Genomic DNA, 18610 nt, shown 5'->3' on the forward strand with positions numbered 1-18610 from the left:
CTTCCTGTCAGCTTCGACCAGTCTGGCCCTTCTCCTCTGACCTCTCTCTTCAACAACACATTTTTTTCCATGTCTGCTCATGTGTGTGCCACACCCACGGCTTCTGCAGTGAATACATACCTATTAAGCTCAGTAAGCTTCAGTATTGCCTGATAGATATTTTTCTCCTTATTTGTGACAGGTTCACGATTTGCCACAAAACGGAAGTGGTGAAAAACACACTGAACCCAGTGTGGCAGGCCTTCAAGATTCCAGTGAGAGCCCTCTGCAATGGAGACTATGACAGGTGATGTAGTGGCATTTACCAGGTACAGAAAGGGGCAGAGGAGCAGGAGGACTTGAATGATTATAGCAGGGCACTGAGTACGGTGAACCTTTCGAGAGCTGAGCTGAGTGATTTGACAGTTTGAAGAGATTGGTGTAAACCGATGTACTCGAGAGGTGGTGGGTATTGATTGGCGGAAGGGGACTTAATGAATTGCACTTTGAGATGGAGGAAAATGGCTGTTTATTTGACAGGTGAATGGAGGTGCGTCAGAGACCGTTTTTGTCATGGTTCAAAATGTCCTTTTGTTGTGCTTTTGGTGCTATTTTCTTTCATTGTGTTAGGGGTGGATGCCAGGGTACTAATTAATGTGTGGAAATGCTTTTTTTAGCCAAGTGCAAGGAAGCAAGAAGAAAATGAATTATTCTTCTACATAGTGTGTAGGCTGGATTCAATCAACACACGTAGAGCCTCCAGATTCATCCAGTGCTGTACCTCAATAAAGTCTAAAATGTGCAGAAATTTGGACACCCCTTGTCAAAAAGCCTTTCACAATTAATATCTAAGTGAACAGAAGCGAACCTGGTACAATGGTACAATGTTAAACATGACAAATGTACAGTTTTAAAATAATTTTAAGAAGTAAAAAGGCCCTGTGCAAACGTTTGGGAACCCTGTCAGTTAGTACTTTGTAACTCCTCCTCGGGCAACTATAACAGCTTGTAAACGCTTTCTGTAGCCAGCTAAGAGTTTTTGAATTCTCGCTTTTGGAATTGTTCCCCATTATTCCTGGCAGAACAGCTCTAGCTTGCATGTGCAACATGTTTGACATCTCTCAACACATTTTCAATAATATTCAAGTCTGAAGACTATGGTGGCCATTCCAAAACCTCCATTTGTCTTTCCTGGAGATATTTCATGGTTGATTTTGAGGCATGCTCATTGTCTTGCTGGAATACCCAACCTCTCTTCAACTTCAGTGTCTGGACTGACCTTTGAACATTAGCCTCTAGAATTTGTTGATTTTTGGTGGAATCCATTCTGCTTTCTACTCGCACAATATTTCCAGTGCCCCCAGCTGCCACACAACCCCAAAGCATAATGGATGCACCTCCATGCTTAACAGTTGGCAAGGTGTTCTTCTCTACAAAGTCTTCACCCTTTTTTCCTCCAAAAGATACCTTTTTTGGTGGTGGCCAAAAAGTTCAATTCATCAGTCCAAAGCACATCAGAGATTTAATCAAAGGCTTCAGGCTTCTCAATGTTTTCTTTTGCATACTTCAGATGCTTAATTTTCTGTTGAGGTCATAGGAAAGGCCTCTTTCTGGCCGTATCGGTTTTAGTTGTTTAAAGTATGTTGTATTGTTGTCCTGTGAACAGCTAGACCTGTTTTTGTTACTCTTTTTGAGCAGTCTGATTATTGCTCACCAGGTCTCAGGCCATTTTATCTGAAATCTTTATTGTTCATCCTGACTTTGCTGTGATTTTAACTGTTCCATTTATCTTCCATGTTGTAATAATGAAAATAGGTAGTTTGAAACATTGAGAGAGGTTTTTGTAGCCTTCTCCTTCTTGGTAAAATCCTTAGAAAAATGTTAAGAGGAACCCATGGTTGTTAAAACAGCCACAGTTGGATACTTTAGAAGGAGTTACTTCAGAATAAAAAGTTCACTCCTGGAATTATACCTGACTCATTGAACAAGTAAATCACCTGGGTCTGGGCCTTAGTAATAGCAATGTAAGTCTGGTTACATTGAATTGCATACGCCCTTAAACTGGCTCAGTGTATGTAGTAATTGAATCTAGCCCTGTGTAAATATAATCCTCACTGAGAATATTCCAACTGTGTGTGTGTGTGTGTGTGTGTGTGCGTGTGGAAGTGTCTGTCATGACTGTAAGCCAGCTTGTTTTCCAGAGATAAAGGACAAAAGCCTAATTGTTCTCTAGTAGCCCTTTGATTTGTGTTTGAACATATTCTCAGTGGCAATTAGCACCTTATGTGGGATTAGTGGGGGCTGTGGGCGCACACAGCGGCGTGTTGTGATGTCTGTGGGGGTTTGGGATGTGAGATAAGGACGGGGCGTGTACAGACAGGAGCAGCGGGGACATGGGAGAGTCCACACGGAGGGGAAGAGGGCCTGCTTCTGAGGTGATAGGAACACAAGGCGGGGATTCGCTCATCCTAAAGGAATGCTCTGGTGGATCAGAGGGATAAAAAACCCCACCGTGACTCTGGCTTTTCCTTTGGACCTTGCCCTGCTGACATTGCTTTTCAGTGTGAGGTATGGATTGGACACATACCACAGGGCAGCAGCCTTTCCCCACGGTCTCTACCTGAATGTCATCTGCAGCCTCTTTCTCTCGCAAGGAGGTACTGTGTCAAACCGAATTACCAGAACAGTAGGGAAGAGACTACAATGCTGAGACCAGAAACGGGATTGCAAAAATGATGGGGAGGGCCTACCTTATGCTACCATAAGGGAAAGATCATTGATCTCTTCTTGGGAATAGCGTAGGGTATTGCTGGCCAGAGAAAGTCTTAGTCATCTGCACCGATGTTTCACTGAGTTTCCAATAAATATGTTTTCCCATTTCCTTGTCTCACATTCACAATACAGTATTTTTATAAGTCCATGTAAAATATTGCACAACAGAACCAGGTGTACAGAAATGGCAAAAATACATTGGACTGACCTGCTGTCCTTTTGTGGTTCAATTTTCAATGCAGGTTGGTCACTGTATTGACCAACCTGAGCACAGTATATTGGCTAGCCTGCGAGCCGTAGATCGATGAATCTGCATGAAAGCGGGCGCCCTGCTCTAAAGAAAGGAATTCTCCCACACAATGTGACAGGGGAGCACGGCAGGTGACGTCGCCACTTAAATTACACATCTGAAATATGCAGAAAGCTATTTCCCAGCAATACGCTCAAACACACAGCAATCTGATCTTAATAATGATCTCTTGATTAAAAGCGAAGGCTTTTCTCTCCTGGCCTTGGCTTTGTCTCGCATCGGCTCCGTTCCCACTCTTTTTTGCTGTTGGTGAAATTGCTCGCGGGCTGGATTGTATTGAGCCTGTAAATTATCCTGGAGCGGTGGGAGCTCTTTGATGTGCACCCACGGTGCGGGGCACAGGCACACACCCGGGCGCTGCTGAGGCTCAGAGCTGCCCTCTCCTCCCACTCTTCAGGAAGCAGACACTTGTCGGGGCTGAATGGTGCTTCTGCTGAAGAGCCGCACTCCTGAGCCGCTGCAGTGAGATTGGAGGCGCTACGTGAGGCTGTCTGCGGGCGGGCTGGCAGCACAGGGGCTGCTCCTTGCCTGGGCGTGAGGCATGAGGCCCAGTGATGGCTGGACCCAGGCTGGCCAGGAGGCTGGTATATCACGAAGCAGGGTTACTGAGTTAGCTGGATGAGTTCACCGAGTAAAACCCGGAATAGCTGTTATTACTTCAGTCCATGTTGGTTAACTGCACAGCTCTTTTCACTTCAGTCCATGTTCCAGATCTGGCAGTGTTCTGGGTTTTACTAGGTGCAGATATCCAGCCAACTCAGTAATCCTGCTTTGTGGAACAGGCCCCAGCTTTGTGATATACCCCCCCCGGACTACCACTGATAAAAGGAGTGGAAGCCTGCTGTGGAGTTGGCAGTAAACAGCCTGATAAATCTATCCAGCGCTTCCCTAATCACAGAGGCTGACCGAGCTCAGGCTCATAGTGTCCCACAGAGCTGAACAGTATGGGATGGACCTTTGTGTCCATAGGATGTCACTGAAGCTCTCCCTCACTGACCTCTCCCTATCCTACGCAGGGCGATCAAGATTGAGGTGTACGACTGGGATCGAGATGGCAGGTAAGCAGCCACCCACCCCAACTCACTTTACCAATGAGAGTGTCTTTAATTCAACTTTAATGGTGCCCTGCCCTGACACCTTGGTGAAGAATTTAAGCTTTCTTTGTACAATACGGTTAACTGAATTATTATGAAAACGAACTATATTATCAATATCTCTGGATTTCCTAAATTGAATCTTGTCATTGAAATTGCCCTTATTTCATCTTTTGATGATTTATTTTAGTAACACTTTATGTAAATGCCAGGTTCATAAATTCCTGTGGCTTTTTCCTGGGACCCAAATAGGCCGCCTCACTATACACACGACAGATATATTAATATGTATCATAACCGCAGATGGTATCTTTATTAATATGCAGTCATATGGCTGAAGATATCTTTAGTTACATTCAGCATAAGCAGTGAAGATAACTTGTAGTGTTTATCTTAAACTGTGAAGACATTTACAGTGTGACACCTGGCCTGAGAATTTAGAAAATTGGAAAGTGAGCAGCCATGAACAAGCTGCATAGCCCCACACACCCAACCATCATCTTATACTTTCAGTAAACTCACACGCTGGTGTGTCTCACTGTGAAAACGGGTGATGGGATTACAGCTGTTGAGATGCGTATGAGAAAACATGAGAAAACAACCAAGCTCTGTAATGTGGGACACTATATCCATTCCTGATATTGTGTGTGTTGTGTAAATATACATAATTCCATTCTGAATGTATATGTGACATTCATAATTGTAATACAGTAGTTATACAGTAAATACAAAAAAATAATACAAAACTGCTTTACACCTATACACATTTTATTCTACCATACATATTTCTTTGCACGTTGTGTTGAGTTACCATGTTTTTTTACCATTCGTTTTATAAAATAAGGCATTATTACAGAATTTTTATTTTGTAAAATGAATAATAAAATGAGTTAAAATGCAGTATTGGGTTATGATGTGTCAGGGTGATTCAAAGAGAATTTGTGTTATGTTCTTCCTATAGCCATGACTTCATTGGCGAGTTCACCACCACCTACAGAGAGCTGTCCCGGGGCCAATCACAGTTTAACGTGTACGAGGTGAGAAAGAGCCAATCAGAGCCCATCATCCCGCTGTCACTCATCGCTATGACATTGACTGCACACACAAAAACATGCTTTCGAACATCCAAATACACACAACCATACGCCCACATATAAGCATATGTTCGTATTTATGCTATTTGCCAGTAACTCAACATGAGAGATCATGATAGATTTTCAAGTCCAAGCAACACTTTACTGACAGCCAACAATTTCTATCTCTCATTAAGCAAACACAATCTGCTGTAAGTAACTCACCACTTATGTTATTTCAGCTTGGAACATTGTGTTACAATTAAGAACAATTTGGTGGCTTTTCTTTGGAGAGGCCTTATCCTCTTCTCAAGACATGAGTACCAATGAGTGATTGTATGTGTTTGTGACACCATGCGGCTTGAGTGTGCATTCCTCTGTGTGTGTGTGTGTGTGTGTGTGTTTGTGTGTGTGCATGTGTGTGTGAGAGAGAGAGCATACTGCTTGTGTGTATATTTGTGTGTGTGTGTGTGTGAGAGAGAGCTTTCAGCTTGAGTGTACATTATTGTGTGTGTGTGTGTGTGTGTAAGAGAGAGAGAGAGAGAGAGAGAGAGAGAGAGAGAGCATTCAGCACGAGTGTACATTCCTCTGTATGTGTGTGATAGAGAGAGCATGCTGCTTGAGTATATATTTGTGTGTGTGTGTGTGTGTGTGTGTGAGAGAGAGAGCTTTCAGCTTGAGTGTACATTCCTGTGTGTGTGTGTGTGTGTGTGTGTTTGTGAGAGAGAGCGCATGCTGCTTGAGTATACATTTGTGTGTGTGTGTGTGTGTGTGTGTGAGAGAGAGAGCATGCTGCTTGAGTATACATTTGTGTGTGTGTGTGTGTGAGAGGGAGCTTTCAGCTTGAGTGTACATTCCTGTGTGTGTGTGTGTGTGTGTGTGAGAGAGAGAGCATGCTGCTTGAGTGTACATTCCTGTGTGTGTGTGTGTGTGTGAGAGAGAGAGAGAGAGAGAGCACATTCAGCACGAGTGTACGTTCCTCTGTTTGTGAGTAAATGCTGTTGTGCATACTCACTCATCTCGCAGGCTTTCAGAGTGTTGCCGTATGCTGAATTTGACTGGACTTTCAGATCAGTTCTGCCTGGTGCAAACATGACCTGCAGTCCTATGATGAAGCTGTCCCCCGCACCCCCACCCCCGCCCCCGCCTGCACGTGTCTCCATTCAGCACACACTCTGTGTCCCTGGGGGGGTGTGAATGATCTGTGAGCTGCTCCAGCTGACCCCTGGGGGCCTTTTACTGCCCTTTAAAATCCTCCTTATGGCCTGCATCTCTGCATGCCATTCATCCTGCACAATGAGAGCCAAGGATGACAGTTTTAATAGGAGAGGACAGGCAGGGGACACACGCAAGGGCACTCCTGGCTCCTATACACGCTAAACAGATCGCCTTCCAATAAATAGGTTTCACTTTCTGATTTATAATCCATCCTGACACTACAGCAGCACAAAACACATCTGCATCTGTGCTGGTGCTGTTTCCCCTGCCATGGAGTGTTGTTTTTCAGTGTTAAACAGACACAACCCATGGTGTAATTTTCCTGACATTGTAAGACTACTGTTAAACCAAATTTGCACATGGATTTATTTATATGGAATTTTAACAGACAGTGAACATGATTTAATATCATCAGTGTTAGACTTATGGTTAGCATATGATGTTATTTCATCAGTGGTGGACAAAAGCAACATACAGCATTGTTTGTCAGTGTTAAACAGACACAACACACACTCAATAGTTCCAAAAGGAATCCTGTGATTTCATAGAAGAACCCTTTCTAGTAAAGGGCTTTCTAGTTCTTTGTCAGGCAAAATGGTTCATTGTTTGGGAGGTTTCACACCTCACACCTATGATAGTGGTTTCCATCGAACTGAAAAGGGTTGCCCTGCAGAGACAAGCCAGAGAACCATTTTTTCTGTGCACAGTGTTGTTTTATCAGCATGGAGAACAGTGTGCACAGTGTTGTTTTATCAGCGTGGTGAACAGTGTGATGAAGCTGGTGTTTTTCTTCCAGGTGTTCAATCCCAAGAAGAGAGGCAAGAAAAAAAAGTACCAGAACTCTGGAACGGTGAGTCCACCCTTCTATTCCTCCGCCTACCTGCTGCTGCTCAGCAAGTGTGTGTGTGTTTGTGCATGTGTTTGAATATGCATGTGTGTGTGTATGGGAAATATGTGTGTAGGAAAATTACATCTGCTGTACTGTTGACTGATGACAGTTGGCTGTCATGTCTTTTCATTGTGCTGGTAGCTCTGCAGAATAATTACCCATAGTGATAATTGTTTGGTCAGGTTTTCGCAAAACAAATGACAGATGTATAATTTGTGTCCCCTCTGCTGTACCAGTCATCAATGTGGTGTGCTATTTTGGGCTGACTATTTAATTAGTGAGATGTACTGTAAGCCTTTGCCCCTGAGAGCCATTAAAAGCATTTGTGTACATGCTTGTTCATATGTGTATGTCTGTGCAAACGTGTGGGTGGGATTATTATAGGAGCTAAAATTGGTCACGCTCGCTAAGCCCCAAGAATCCTTGACAGAGCTGAGAGCAAGTTGGTTTTAATTAAGATAGGTTGTTGGTTGAATTCCAGCAGAACCTACTCCTTAATTAGGAAATAATATAGCAACGCCATCTAACTTTTAACCTTCAGGGTAATATCACCGCTATATAACTGCTGGAGAGTTAGAGTACTGCTGTGTAACTCATTAAAATATAATTTACTCATAAATATCAAGAGCTTCCACACTGATTTTAAATTGCTCCGTGTCACGAGTTTGGATTTGATTTTGGAGTTGAGGGTGCCTTCTTGATTGCTGTTAGAATAGCTTTCATTTATTTCACAATGTTTTAGCTTATGTTGTGAAACAAGGAACAAAGACATTTATAGAGTGTTGTTGCCTAGCTGTTCTCCCTGTGGAGTGTGAGGTGGTCTGCGGAGGACAGGTGTGGTGACAGGTGAAGTTTAGTTTTTGGAGAGTCGTGCTCAATGGCTCGTTTCCTCCTCAGGTGACACTGCTGTCCTTTCTGGTGGACGTTGAGGTCACCTTCCTGGACTACATCAAAGGCGGGTGAGTGAGAAACACACAGCAGCTCTTTGAAAGGTCTTCCAGAGCTCTGGCCAGTTATATGTAAAAGTATAAGCATGCCCTTCTCTTGCTCATGTTGAGACTTTGAATCCTTGAAAAATATTTTCCTCCTTGAAAATCATCCTACTAAACCTTCAGTTGACCACTACTAACTGCCAGCTACCCCACCGGCAACCACTACTAACTGCCACCACCCCACTGGCAACCACTACCAACTGGCAATGGTGACTGACTGCTTATCACTAAGAGCATCCAAAAGTGCATGTCCAGACAGAAAATATTTTATAATAGCCTAATTTGGCTGTCGAAGAATCCCCCTCTGCCATTTCCATTTTAAGAAGCCCGGTTTCACCGGAACGGAGATTTCACCACCAGAGTCATAAATACAAACACTGAAAACTTGCCCTTAACAAGTCTTTGAAAATATAAATCTGATGTGGGTGGGAGCTCATCTCAGGAGGGTCTGGCCTAGGCTCAGTTCTATATTGGGAAAGCCCTGGTGTTACAGCTGATAATTACTGCTCTGAATGAATATCTCTGTTTGGAGGTGGACTTCCATCCTGGGGCCTCGGGGGTCCTCATGCTGGGCCCAGCCATGCATGGCGGACCACTCGCCCACGCTCTGACGGCTTCTCATAAAAACCAGAAAAATCTGACGCTGGGGCTTTATTAAAAATCACGGCGGTTCAAAATTCCTTTCGAAAGGAGGGAGCAAAAAACAATCCCTTGAGAAATCCAGGACCTGCAAATAGCCTTTGTCGGAGCTGATGAGGATGGCTCATGGTCGATACTTGTACCGCCTTGTCAGTCTCATCAAATATACATGGAGGAAGCTGAGCCTCTACCAATCTCTGGAACACACTCCCAATCGTCTCTTGGGAAATGGTTACTCTCCCCTCCCTCTCCACGAGCAGAAGATTAGATCACAGCCCCAGCAAATTGTTAAGGGACTGCACTGGCGAATACATCCAATTTGACCAAGTGACTTTAGCTGATGTTGGTACGCCTTTCAGTCGTTCAGGTTCAGCCCATTGGGGATGGATTTTAAGTGTTCATCTCTCTCAGAAAAAGGGTTCTTTGACTTGTGTCCATAAAGGAACCATTTTCAGATTTTCATGGAACCCTCTATCATGGGTGTGAGATGTGAAAGCTCCCAGACAAATAATCATTTTGCCTGACTAAGAACCGTTGAACTGGATAGGGTTCTTCTATGGAATCACAGGGTTCCTTCAGGAACCATTTTGTCTGAGCCTGTATCATGGATATATGGATGCTCCTCGCTGGGACTGCCCTGTAATACATCTCAGGAGGAGCCGAGCAGCAGGCCGCAGGGTAGCAGGCACCACCTGAAGGCTCACTGGCAGAACTGCACCCTCCGCCGTGTCTCCACATCTCACCGCGCTCGATGCTGTTTTGATTGGCACGTTGATGGGTAGTGGAGCGATCGTCTCGGAGAGGGGCGCGTCAGTCGCCATGTGTGGCACTCTGTGTGAACACTGCTCTTTGTCATTTAATGCTAATTAATGAGCTTTGCAGATGGCAGTCACAGGATGATTCATGTGAAAAAATACAGCTTTGTGAGAGCAGTGTCTAAACCAATATGGCTGTTTCTACAGTTTCACACACTAAATATTTCCATGTTTTGGTGAGTGGATCTAACCAACTCGGAGAATTATATCCATATTCAGTTATTTTGTTGTCCTTATTGTGTCCCCTATTATTGCTATCCAACACTGTGTACATACTGTATGTACAATATACACATTCTTGGACAGAATTATTCAAGCTACAACAAACACATTTTCAGTCACGTAACACAATTCCAACCATGACGTGAAGGTCTGTGGTAATGATCAGAGAGAATAATATTGTGTGGAGTGGCAACAAGGGGACAGTGTGGAAAATGGCAACAACAATAATGGAATGGCTTTGCTTTTAAAACCCAGGAGAAGGCTGAAATGCAATGTAAAGTCTGCCCTCGGCATGGAAGGCATGTGAAATACAGCGGCAGAGGAGCAGGAAGCTCAATTTTCCGTGATGCAGATGAGAAATGAATTCCACATTCTTATCACTGTAGAGCACAAGCCAAGACACGACACTTTCCGGAGCACGTTTAGATAGGCATCACCTGGGGCTGATAGGATTGCAGAATATCAGGCATTAATAAACATGGAAAGGCTCTTGTTTAATTTGGTACAGCCCTCACGTCAGTGGGTCAACTGGCAATCTAGTGGGTCAAGTGGTTGTTATCTACCCGGCTCCACAGGTTTGCTACCCAGGGCTGAGTGCTCCACCCACCCCCGAGCAGCAGAGCCAGGTGACGCAGGAGGGGAAATACTCGCATGATAACTTCAGTTACACTTGGCACGGACAGGGGAAATGGCAGATTCTGCGGGGCACAGCTGTTTTGAGCGTGTGCTTCTATCATTCCCGCTCATTTGGGTGTCACACACGTCTCTACAGAGATAACACCGGGGGCCACTGTAATATCAGTTGGAAACTATCTTCTCATAAAGTACCATTTGGCCAGGCTTTTACTTCCATTTTTGGTGGAAATAGATGAGGCATTGTGTTTTACCGGAGTTTGCGTGGCTCCCTTCCAGGCAGCCTTGGTCTTTTTACTTAGTTTTTCATCCTCTCCTGAATTGGCCATCAGTCGCCACATGTAGCAGCGTTTCCTATCTCTCCTCTGTGCTGAGAATAATCGGATGGATAAATGAAGTTGAGGGAGGTGTGACATTGTGCCATGGGTCAAGTTGTCTGTGATGGAACATGAGATGAGGTGGAATGTGTGTTGTTATGTGTGTGTGTGTGTGTGTGTGCACGCACATTTTGCATTGTAGAGACATAGGCAGGAAGCTACTGTAGGGTTCTGCCATTCTGGAGAAGCTTTCAGGAAAATGCCCCACAGGATGCTGAACTTGCCAGCAGATGAAAATCACGATTGTGTCTGATAAAGAAGTTGTAGCTATTGAAGGTTCAGAGAAGAGTAACTCTTTATCATGCACTTGTCTGTGATTGGCTCAGTTGAGTCACATGGGGTGTCACATATTCTGTATTTCCCCTTCAATTGCTGCAGCTGTGCTTCAGATGAAAAATGTAAATTTTTTTATTCAAACCTTTTACTACTTTTTGGACTACCCCCAGTTTATTTCATGAGCAAGGCTGAGGGAATTTCGACACAAGAACAATTTCTAAAAATAACTTAAATAGAGTGCATACAATATCACTACCACCATTAACATGTACTCATTTCTTCCATGTCTAACATAATTCCAGGAAATGCAGCCTCATTATAGACAGGGAGTGTATTTGTTTGTGTGTGGATCAGTATATCATTCTGAGTGTGTTTGCTGTAAATGTGACCGTAAATCTTGGATATGTGTTGTTCGCAAGGGCAGTTTTGGGTGAAATTTGCATATTTTACCCCAACAAATGAGAGTGCATGACCCCAGGACCGGCGCAGTGCCCCCTGACATCCACCAATTTGGTCACCTCACTACTCTCTGTCATCTTTCTCCCAAGCAGCAGTGCTTGGGTGCTGCTGTGGAGAACAGTCCGGAAGCTCTCTCCTGCGTAACGTGACCGCAGCTCCTGCTCCCTCTTGTGCTCGGGGACATGTGTAGTCTTTCAGCATGTGTGAGAACACAGGCCTAATTCGACAGTCCCATTGGTGTCGGCTGCGTCTTGGCAACAGAGCCTGGAACGAGAAACGTCTCAGCACTCTCTACTGCCATCGCCTCTACGAAATGTCCCCCGGTCCCCTTCCTCAGAACATGAAACGCTCTTCTACCACTGACTACAGATTTACAAATGTACATTTGAAACATTAAGCGGTATCCTCTTTATGAATTATACAGTAAAATCTCTCACAATGAAAATAACTCGACATGTAGCGAGGAAACTAAAACTGAAAGCCCTGTCCTCCTACCCGTGTTGGGTTCTAGCATTGATTTCAGAAACTCATTTCAGAGCTGGAAATATCTCTCAGGCCATGTGTGGGTTGCTTTATGAAAGAATGTGACGCGCAAGCTCAAATCTGCTAGATGTGGTCATGCTCTCCCTCTTCTTAAAGCCTTTCATGGATAAGTGGCAATTTCATTTCGCAGAATTTTGTTCCATCTTAAAGTCTGTGGATGGAGCCTTTGGCTGCTCAGTTGGTATTTTCTGTCCGTGTCTTGTGTTGTTCTGTGGGGAACGAGAGTGGGCATACTTGCGAACATATGAGCAATCAATACTGGCTCCAGCCGGCGAGCGTAGCCAATTTTATTCTATAAACAAATAATCCTAATAATGAAAATCCTTATATAAAAATATATTAATTCTTTATATGGCACAAGGGTGGATATAATAATTGGAATGAATAAAAACAATATTCTGATCACAGAAGCTAGGGTACCTAAGTGGAAAATTTTTATGTGCTAAATGAAAAAAATAACTCAATCTAATCCCTGTAGTCAGAATTTCGAATGGAGAAGCACTTGCTAATGGATAACCCTGCAACCTTTATTACTGAGCCTTAATTCACTGAACAATGTGCGCACTAAAGAGCAACACTGATTAATGCTGAACCGCAAAGCCACAAGTCATATAATTACTCTTTTTGGAATCATAATACAACCTCTGGGACAGAAAGGAGGAAATGCTGGGCTGTCGAGGGCCTCATCCTAAAGTTTTTAAGGTTCTGTGTTTATTCCAGTCTCAATTGTGGCAACAACAGTCTTATTGGGTGCAACACAACAGATGGATGCATATCTGAGGGAGGGAATGAAGGGACTGGTTCAGTTGACAGGACTTTTCTGACCACTTCACACCTGAGTAGCTCCTCTATTCGACTGCAGGCCTCCTGTGTCAGCTACACATGGAGTGTTCTTCTCCTCTGTCATGGCTGCCCAGCTCAGCTGGTGAACTGCAGAGTGAAAATAACAGCGTGGCTGTGTGGCACAGTGCCTGGCCAAGCCTCCACGCAGGGTGGTGATTGGAGAAGAAACACCCAGAACGCGTGTGAGGCACATCGGGGCCCGTGGTGCATGGACAGGACAGCATGGGGCCCATGGCACAGGGAGGCAATGGAGGGACTGCAGTTACGGACACCTTTCAGGCCCCTCAGGGTTGTGCTGCGTGGTGCTGGAGACCCACGGAGCAGGGGCTGGGGGTGGTTGGGAAGAGCTGGAGACCTGGGAACTGTAGGCGGGCTGTGGCTGGCTTGCAGGTGCAGATGTACATAGCCTGGCCTGAGAGCCTTCATTTTGGCCATCTGAGCTTTGAGAATCTGTGCTCTACTTAAGAGAAAGGTCTACAAATATGATTATGAATAAGGAGGGGGGAAAATGAATAAGAATGGCAAAATGGAGGGGATGTCATCACAAGGAAAGAGATAGAGAGAGAAGGAGAGCGCATGCTATCTGTTTCTTTTTTACCAAAAAGAACTAGCAAGCTAATAAAAAGGTGGATAATCCTGATCTAGATTTTAGCTATGAATAGCTGCTTGAATAGAAAATCTCAACAATGAGCCTTACTGTATCTGCTTTGAGAGCTAGCTTTGCTACCAATTCATTTAGTCTTTTATCGTGGCTTGGTTTGTGTGCAAAGTGCAGGCTTCTGTGGATAATGAACTACAGTAACTGACCTTTTCAACAATTTGTTAATGGTTGGCTGATTACCAGAGCCACCTGCTTCCATAGCCCCTATTCATTTCGCCTACAAGGGTAGCTGCTATAGCAGCACAGTTAAATAAAGTATATTTGAAAAAAATACCATCTTTCCAGGCAGGACCAGATTGGACAATTATTTTTTTCCAAGGTGCAACCCATTTGTGTGATTATGGAATGGGGTATCTGACAGTAATATACTGTACTGTGATAATTTCAAGACTTCTGTCTCCAGGCACTCACTGCAAACAAAGAAAAGAGCAGGGGCAGTGGCTAGGGGTGCTGAGTTTGCCAAGTTTTAATTAGATTATGTGGCTGAATATTACATTAATCTTGGAAGCATAAAAGAAGCTGCACATGTAGCAGTAATTCCATAACTGGGCGTATCTGACTGCAAAAATATTGCCAGGCAATCGCAGCTCCATTTCTCATTCTGTCCAAACAGCATAAGGGCAAAACATCCTATTATAATTTTTTAGCAACTCCATCATTTCAAATTTTCTCTGGTATGTAGCTTGCATTTTGCGTTCAAATTTTAAATTGAGTGTGGAGAGAACTGGGAAACTAATTTTGCAAAGTACGCAGGACAAATACGCTATTCCAATTTCTGCTTACCTCTTATACCATCATAAATCAACAGCATCCAGTTCTGTAATGTTATGTTGATAAATATAGATTGATGAAGGATTCTGAAATGAAAAAAAAGAAATGTCATTAAGCATTACTGCTGGTACTGCCCCACCAAAGTGCAAATGAAAACAGGGCAAAATAGCTGGAAGAAACAATTACAGGGTCCAAGAAAAAGCAACAGGAGCTGTGTCTATCTCAGTGGGACTCACCAGAATAAATACATTGTGTATAAAAAAGGATACAGACCATTGGAAACACAGTTACAGTCGCTCTGTTGTACGTCCCCACTAATATTATCTACACAACTGGATATATCCAGTATTTCTGTGTGATTTTATGTGTGTAATTTATTTATTGAATTATTTTTTACAGGGAAGTTTTTGGAGCTGTAATGGAAGTGAATGTATCATTTGCTTATTTTTTCCAGAACGCAGATCAATTTCACAGTGGCGATTGATTTCACAGCCTCAAATGGTGAGTGCTTTGGTTACTATCATGATGAATACCCAAGGAGAGTTAAATGAATGCCCTGCCATGTCATCATGCAGTGCAATTATAAACCCATTTATTGGGATATTGAGTAATGAGATTGTATTCCGTCTATTGAAATCGAGGAAAAAACTAGTATGTATATTTAGAGACTACTTTTAGTTTCATGATCTTAATGTCATAAAAGGTCATGTACAGTAAGAGCTTGTGACACCATATGACTGCAGTGAAAAGCAGGGTCCAGTCGACACACATTTAGCAGACTTCAGATTGAAACATTCACCGTGGGCGCAGGTTCTGAAGTCCAGTTCTGTCTGCCGTACGCAGGTAACCCAGCCCAGCCCACCTCGCTGCACTACATGAGCCCATATCAGCTCAACACCTATGCCATGGCGCTGAAGGCTGTGGGGGACATCATCCAGGACTACGACAGCGACAAGATGTTCCCCGCGCTGGGCTTTGGTGCCAAGCTACCACCTGACGGCAGGGTCTCCCATGAGTTCGCATTGGTGAGCCTCTGGGCTAGCTGCTACACCGACCAACCACCACTCCAGATGTTGGGCCTCAGGCACAGGGTCTAACATCTGCTCAGGTTCTCCTGAGGGAGGCGTGGAGATGTTCATGTGAAAGCTGTGAAGAGATCACAGACCGCTTTCTCTGAAGTTCAAACTTCAGAGAAAACTATGTTGAACTATGTTTGAAACTAGCATACACAACAATGAATTATAAGTTATTATTATTTGATGGCAGAAGGGAATATGGAGGCTTGAGGGGCACATGGAGATGAATGTTTTGATTTTTAATTTGGGCGATATAAACAGTTACCTCCTCATTTGGCACAGCGTCACTTGCTGTATCTGGTCCCTGTTGACGTAAAAGCACTCAGATCTGGCATTTACAGTCTGTAATCTTGGGATTCATGCATGTGTCATCTTCAGAGACTGTGCTGATTTTACACTTGACATAATTCTTAGCTCATCCCATATTCTGCTACAAGCACAGGGGTATACAGTGTTTGTCTCTAAAAACATACAGTGGTACCTTATGAACAACAAGAGGGAGACTTTCCCACAGTGGCGACCTGTGGTGTGTTGTAAATAAAATTGTGCAACAGAATCAATAAGAATCCAAGGACCAGACTGAAGCAAATAAAGCAAGTATAGCCTTGACTTTTTTATCCACTTTTAAAAGCCGGCCCTCCTGTCTTTCAGCAAAAATAAGTTAAAACTCGTCGGCTGAGAATGAGAAGATTCCAGAGTTGATGGGCTCCAAGTAGACTTTTAAATGTAGAATTTTTTCATATTTCTAAACAGTATTTTTGTATAAAACTTTACATGTATTTAGTGCCCTATAAACAACATATTTATGACACTAACTCATAAAAAAAAAATGTTTGAACCATATAATTCTCAGGTCACAAACTAAGGCTCCTCTTCATCTTTTAAAAGTTTTACCCACTGCAAAAAACTTAGCTTTTTGTCTCTGTGCATTTACTCCTCCGTGTGGCACTGTGTTTATGGGCCGTGTCTTACTGCCTGGAGATGGTTACAAATGGCGTGCAGTGGCTTGCTGCGTTCTTAATTGACGACAGAGCCCACTCCATCTGCATCTCAGAGCACACGCGGTGGCCAGGGCTTCAGCTGAGCTCTTGCTCGTGGCTTTTGATTGTGATGCAGATGATTAATGGCAGGATTATTGACCAGTGCTGGAGGGGTTTTGTGAAGCAGAAAATGGGATCTTGATAGCGTGACGGATCTGACGCCAGCACTGAAGGCTCCTGTACACCACCCTTCTCAGCAGGGGGAGTATGCCTCGCTGTCCTATAGAGGCCATTGATTAAGGAAGTGCCTCGTGTGCAAATAGCTCATGTTGAGTCCCTGAAATACTATTATTATATTTATATTTAGCAGCTGTGTGGTGTTTTCCTTAAGAACCTGTTCTCATAAACCAAAGGCTGCATGTTTAACTCACACATGGTGGTACTGGTGTGGATGAGTATTATGGTAAGTACTTCACCTGAACTGCTTGAGAGAATAAATAAAGACATGAATCCTTCCCTCTTTTATGATATGGCAGAACGGAAACCCACAGAACCCTTACTGCCCTGGGATAGATGGGGTGATGGAAGCGTACTACCAGAGCCTAAAGTCTGTGCACCTCTACGGACCTACAAACTTCTCACCTGTCATTAACCACGTTGCCAGGTAAGTTTGTCCCACCAGGAACACAATTGTTAAGGTGATGTAGATAGCCGTAAGTCACTGTGTTTCTCTGGCAATAACATTCTATTACATCTCTCAAAATAGACTGATAGCTGAAAGATGTAAAAGTAGAGATTTTAAAAGATGTAAACATTTGGGAGTGTTTGAAATCAGAATGAAACCCCTATCCATCGCTCTCACTACTTACCTTCATTAGATCTTTCTCGGTTCCACGATGTGCTACTCTATCAGGGTGTAAATCTCTCCAGTTGGTGGTAAGGCATTAGTGGGGGTCTTAAAAGCAAGTCAGTATGAAGCAGAGAAAAATTTGAGATCGCTTGGTAAATTATTATTCTGAAAATTGACACAGTTGATCCAGTTATTACCATTTAAAAGAAATACATGAAAATACTCAGTCTGTATAGACAATGTCTGCTGTGCATGCTACTGTATGTGCAGCTGATGTGTTGTTATCAGAAATATCTTCTTGATACATTTGGCGTGAATAGAAATGATTATTCAGAATGTTCCTTTGCTGAAAAAAAACTGATTAAAAAAACACATATAAACTACAGTCTAAAGCTTAAAGAAGCTGACATTGTAGTAAGTGTTTTGTTCAAACAAGATGGTATGAATCACTGAGTCATTAGGGCCTGAACTGTTTGTATGCAGGGTAAATAAAAAATAAAACATAATGTGAGCTGCAGCTTAAAGAAGACCTCACATGCCTTCTACACCAATACATGACTCATGGGTAACTCCAGAGGTACAGTCTTACATTCCAACTTGGCAAGATAAAGGAAAATGGGGTTTGAATAGATGCATAATCATGTGCATGTACAGACCCTGCTGAAAAAAACAGCTCAAACTAGGTTTTGAAACAGCTGGTAGCTGGTAATTTCATGCTGGTCACCACTGCATTTTACACGAGGGCAGACATGAACACACATATGACTGCATTTATGCATGCACACGAGGTTAAAATATTGCGAAAGCACAAAACTGTTTAAATTACAGTGCATTGCTGTGTGATTCAAATGGATGTCTGACTTACAGACTCGGGAGAATCCAAGGAGTCCATAATTATTGTTTGGAGACTGTAATTCTGTTAGTAGTTTGCCAAATCAATACTAAATGTTTTAATGTCTGTGTCTGAGCTTGCTCTTGAACATAAGGTAGTGAGACGTTTTGCGTAAAATGAGTGCTTCAGTCCTTGTAGATCAATCCCCAAGACTGCCGTTAACCAGAAATTGAATTTGTCAAAAAACAATGGAACAAACAACAACATTACAGGCGGCACGGATGGTGCAGTGGGTAGTACTGCCAC

At 43.3% G+C, this 18610-nt stretch overlaps 1 protein-coding gene across 1 annotated transcript in view; it reads left to right on the top strand.

The window, feature by feature from the left end:
• LOC133135469 (copine-8) overlaps positions 1-18610 on the top strand; it is an 87949-nt gene that overhangs the window by 52094 nt on the left and 17245 nt on the right. The window contains exons 9-16 of the mRNA XM_061252495.1: positions 182-286; positions 4078-4119; positions 5117-5192; positions 7243-7296; positions 8233-8294; positions 15021-15067; positions 15410-15591; positions 17159-17286. Of these exons, the coding sequence (XP_061108479.1) occupies positions 182-286; positions 4078-4119; positions 5117-5192; positions 7243-7296; positions 8233-8294; positions 15021-15067; positions 15410-15591; positions 17159-17286 (696 nt within the window). The remainder of the gene's footprint in view (positions 1-181; positions 287-4077; positions 4120-5116; positions 5193-7242; positions 7297-8232; positions 8295-15020; positions 15068-15409; positions 15592-17158; positions 17287-18610) is intronic.

The sequence above is a fragment of the Conger conger genome, chromosome 8, assembly GCF_963514075.1.
Source record: "Conger conger chromosome 8, fConCon1.1, whole genome shotgun sequence".
Lineage (NCBI taxonomy): Eukaryota > Metazoa > Chordata > Actinopteri > Anguilliformes > Congridae > Conger > Conger conger.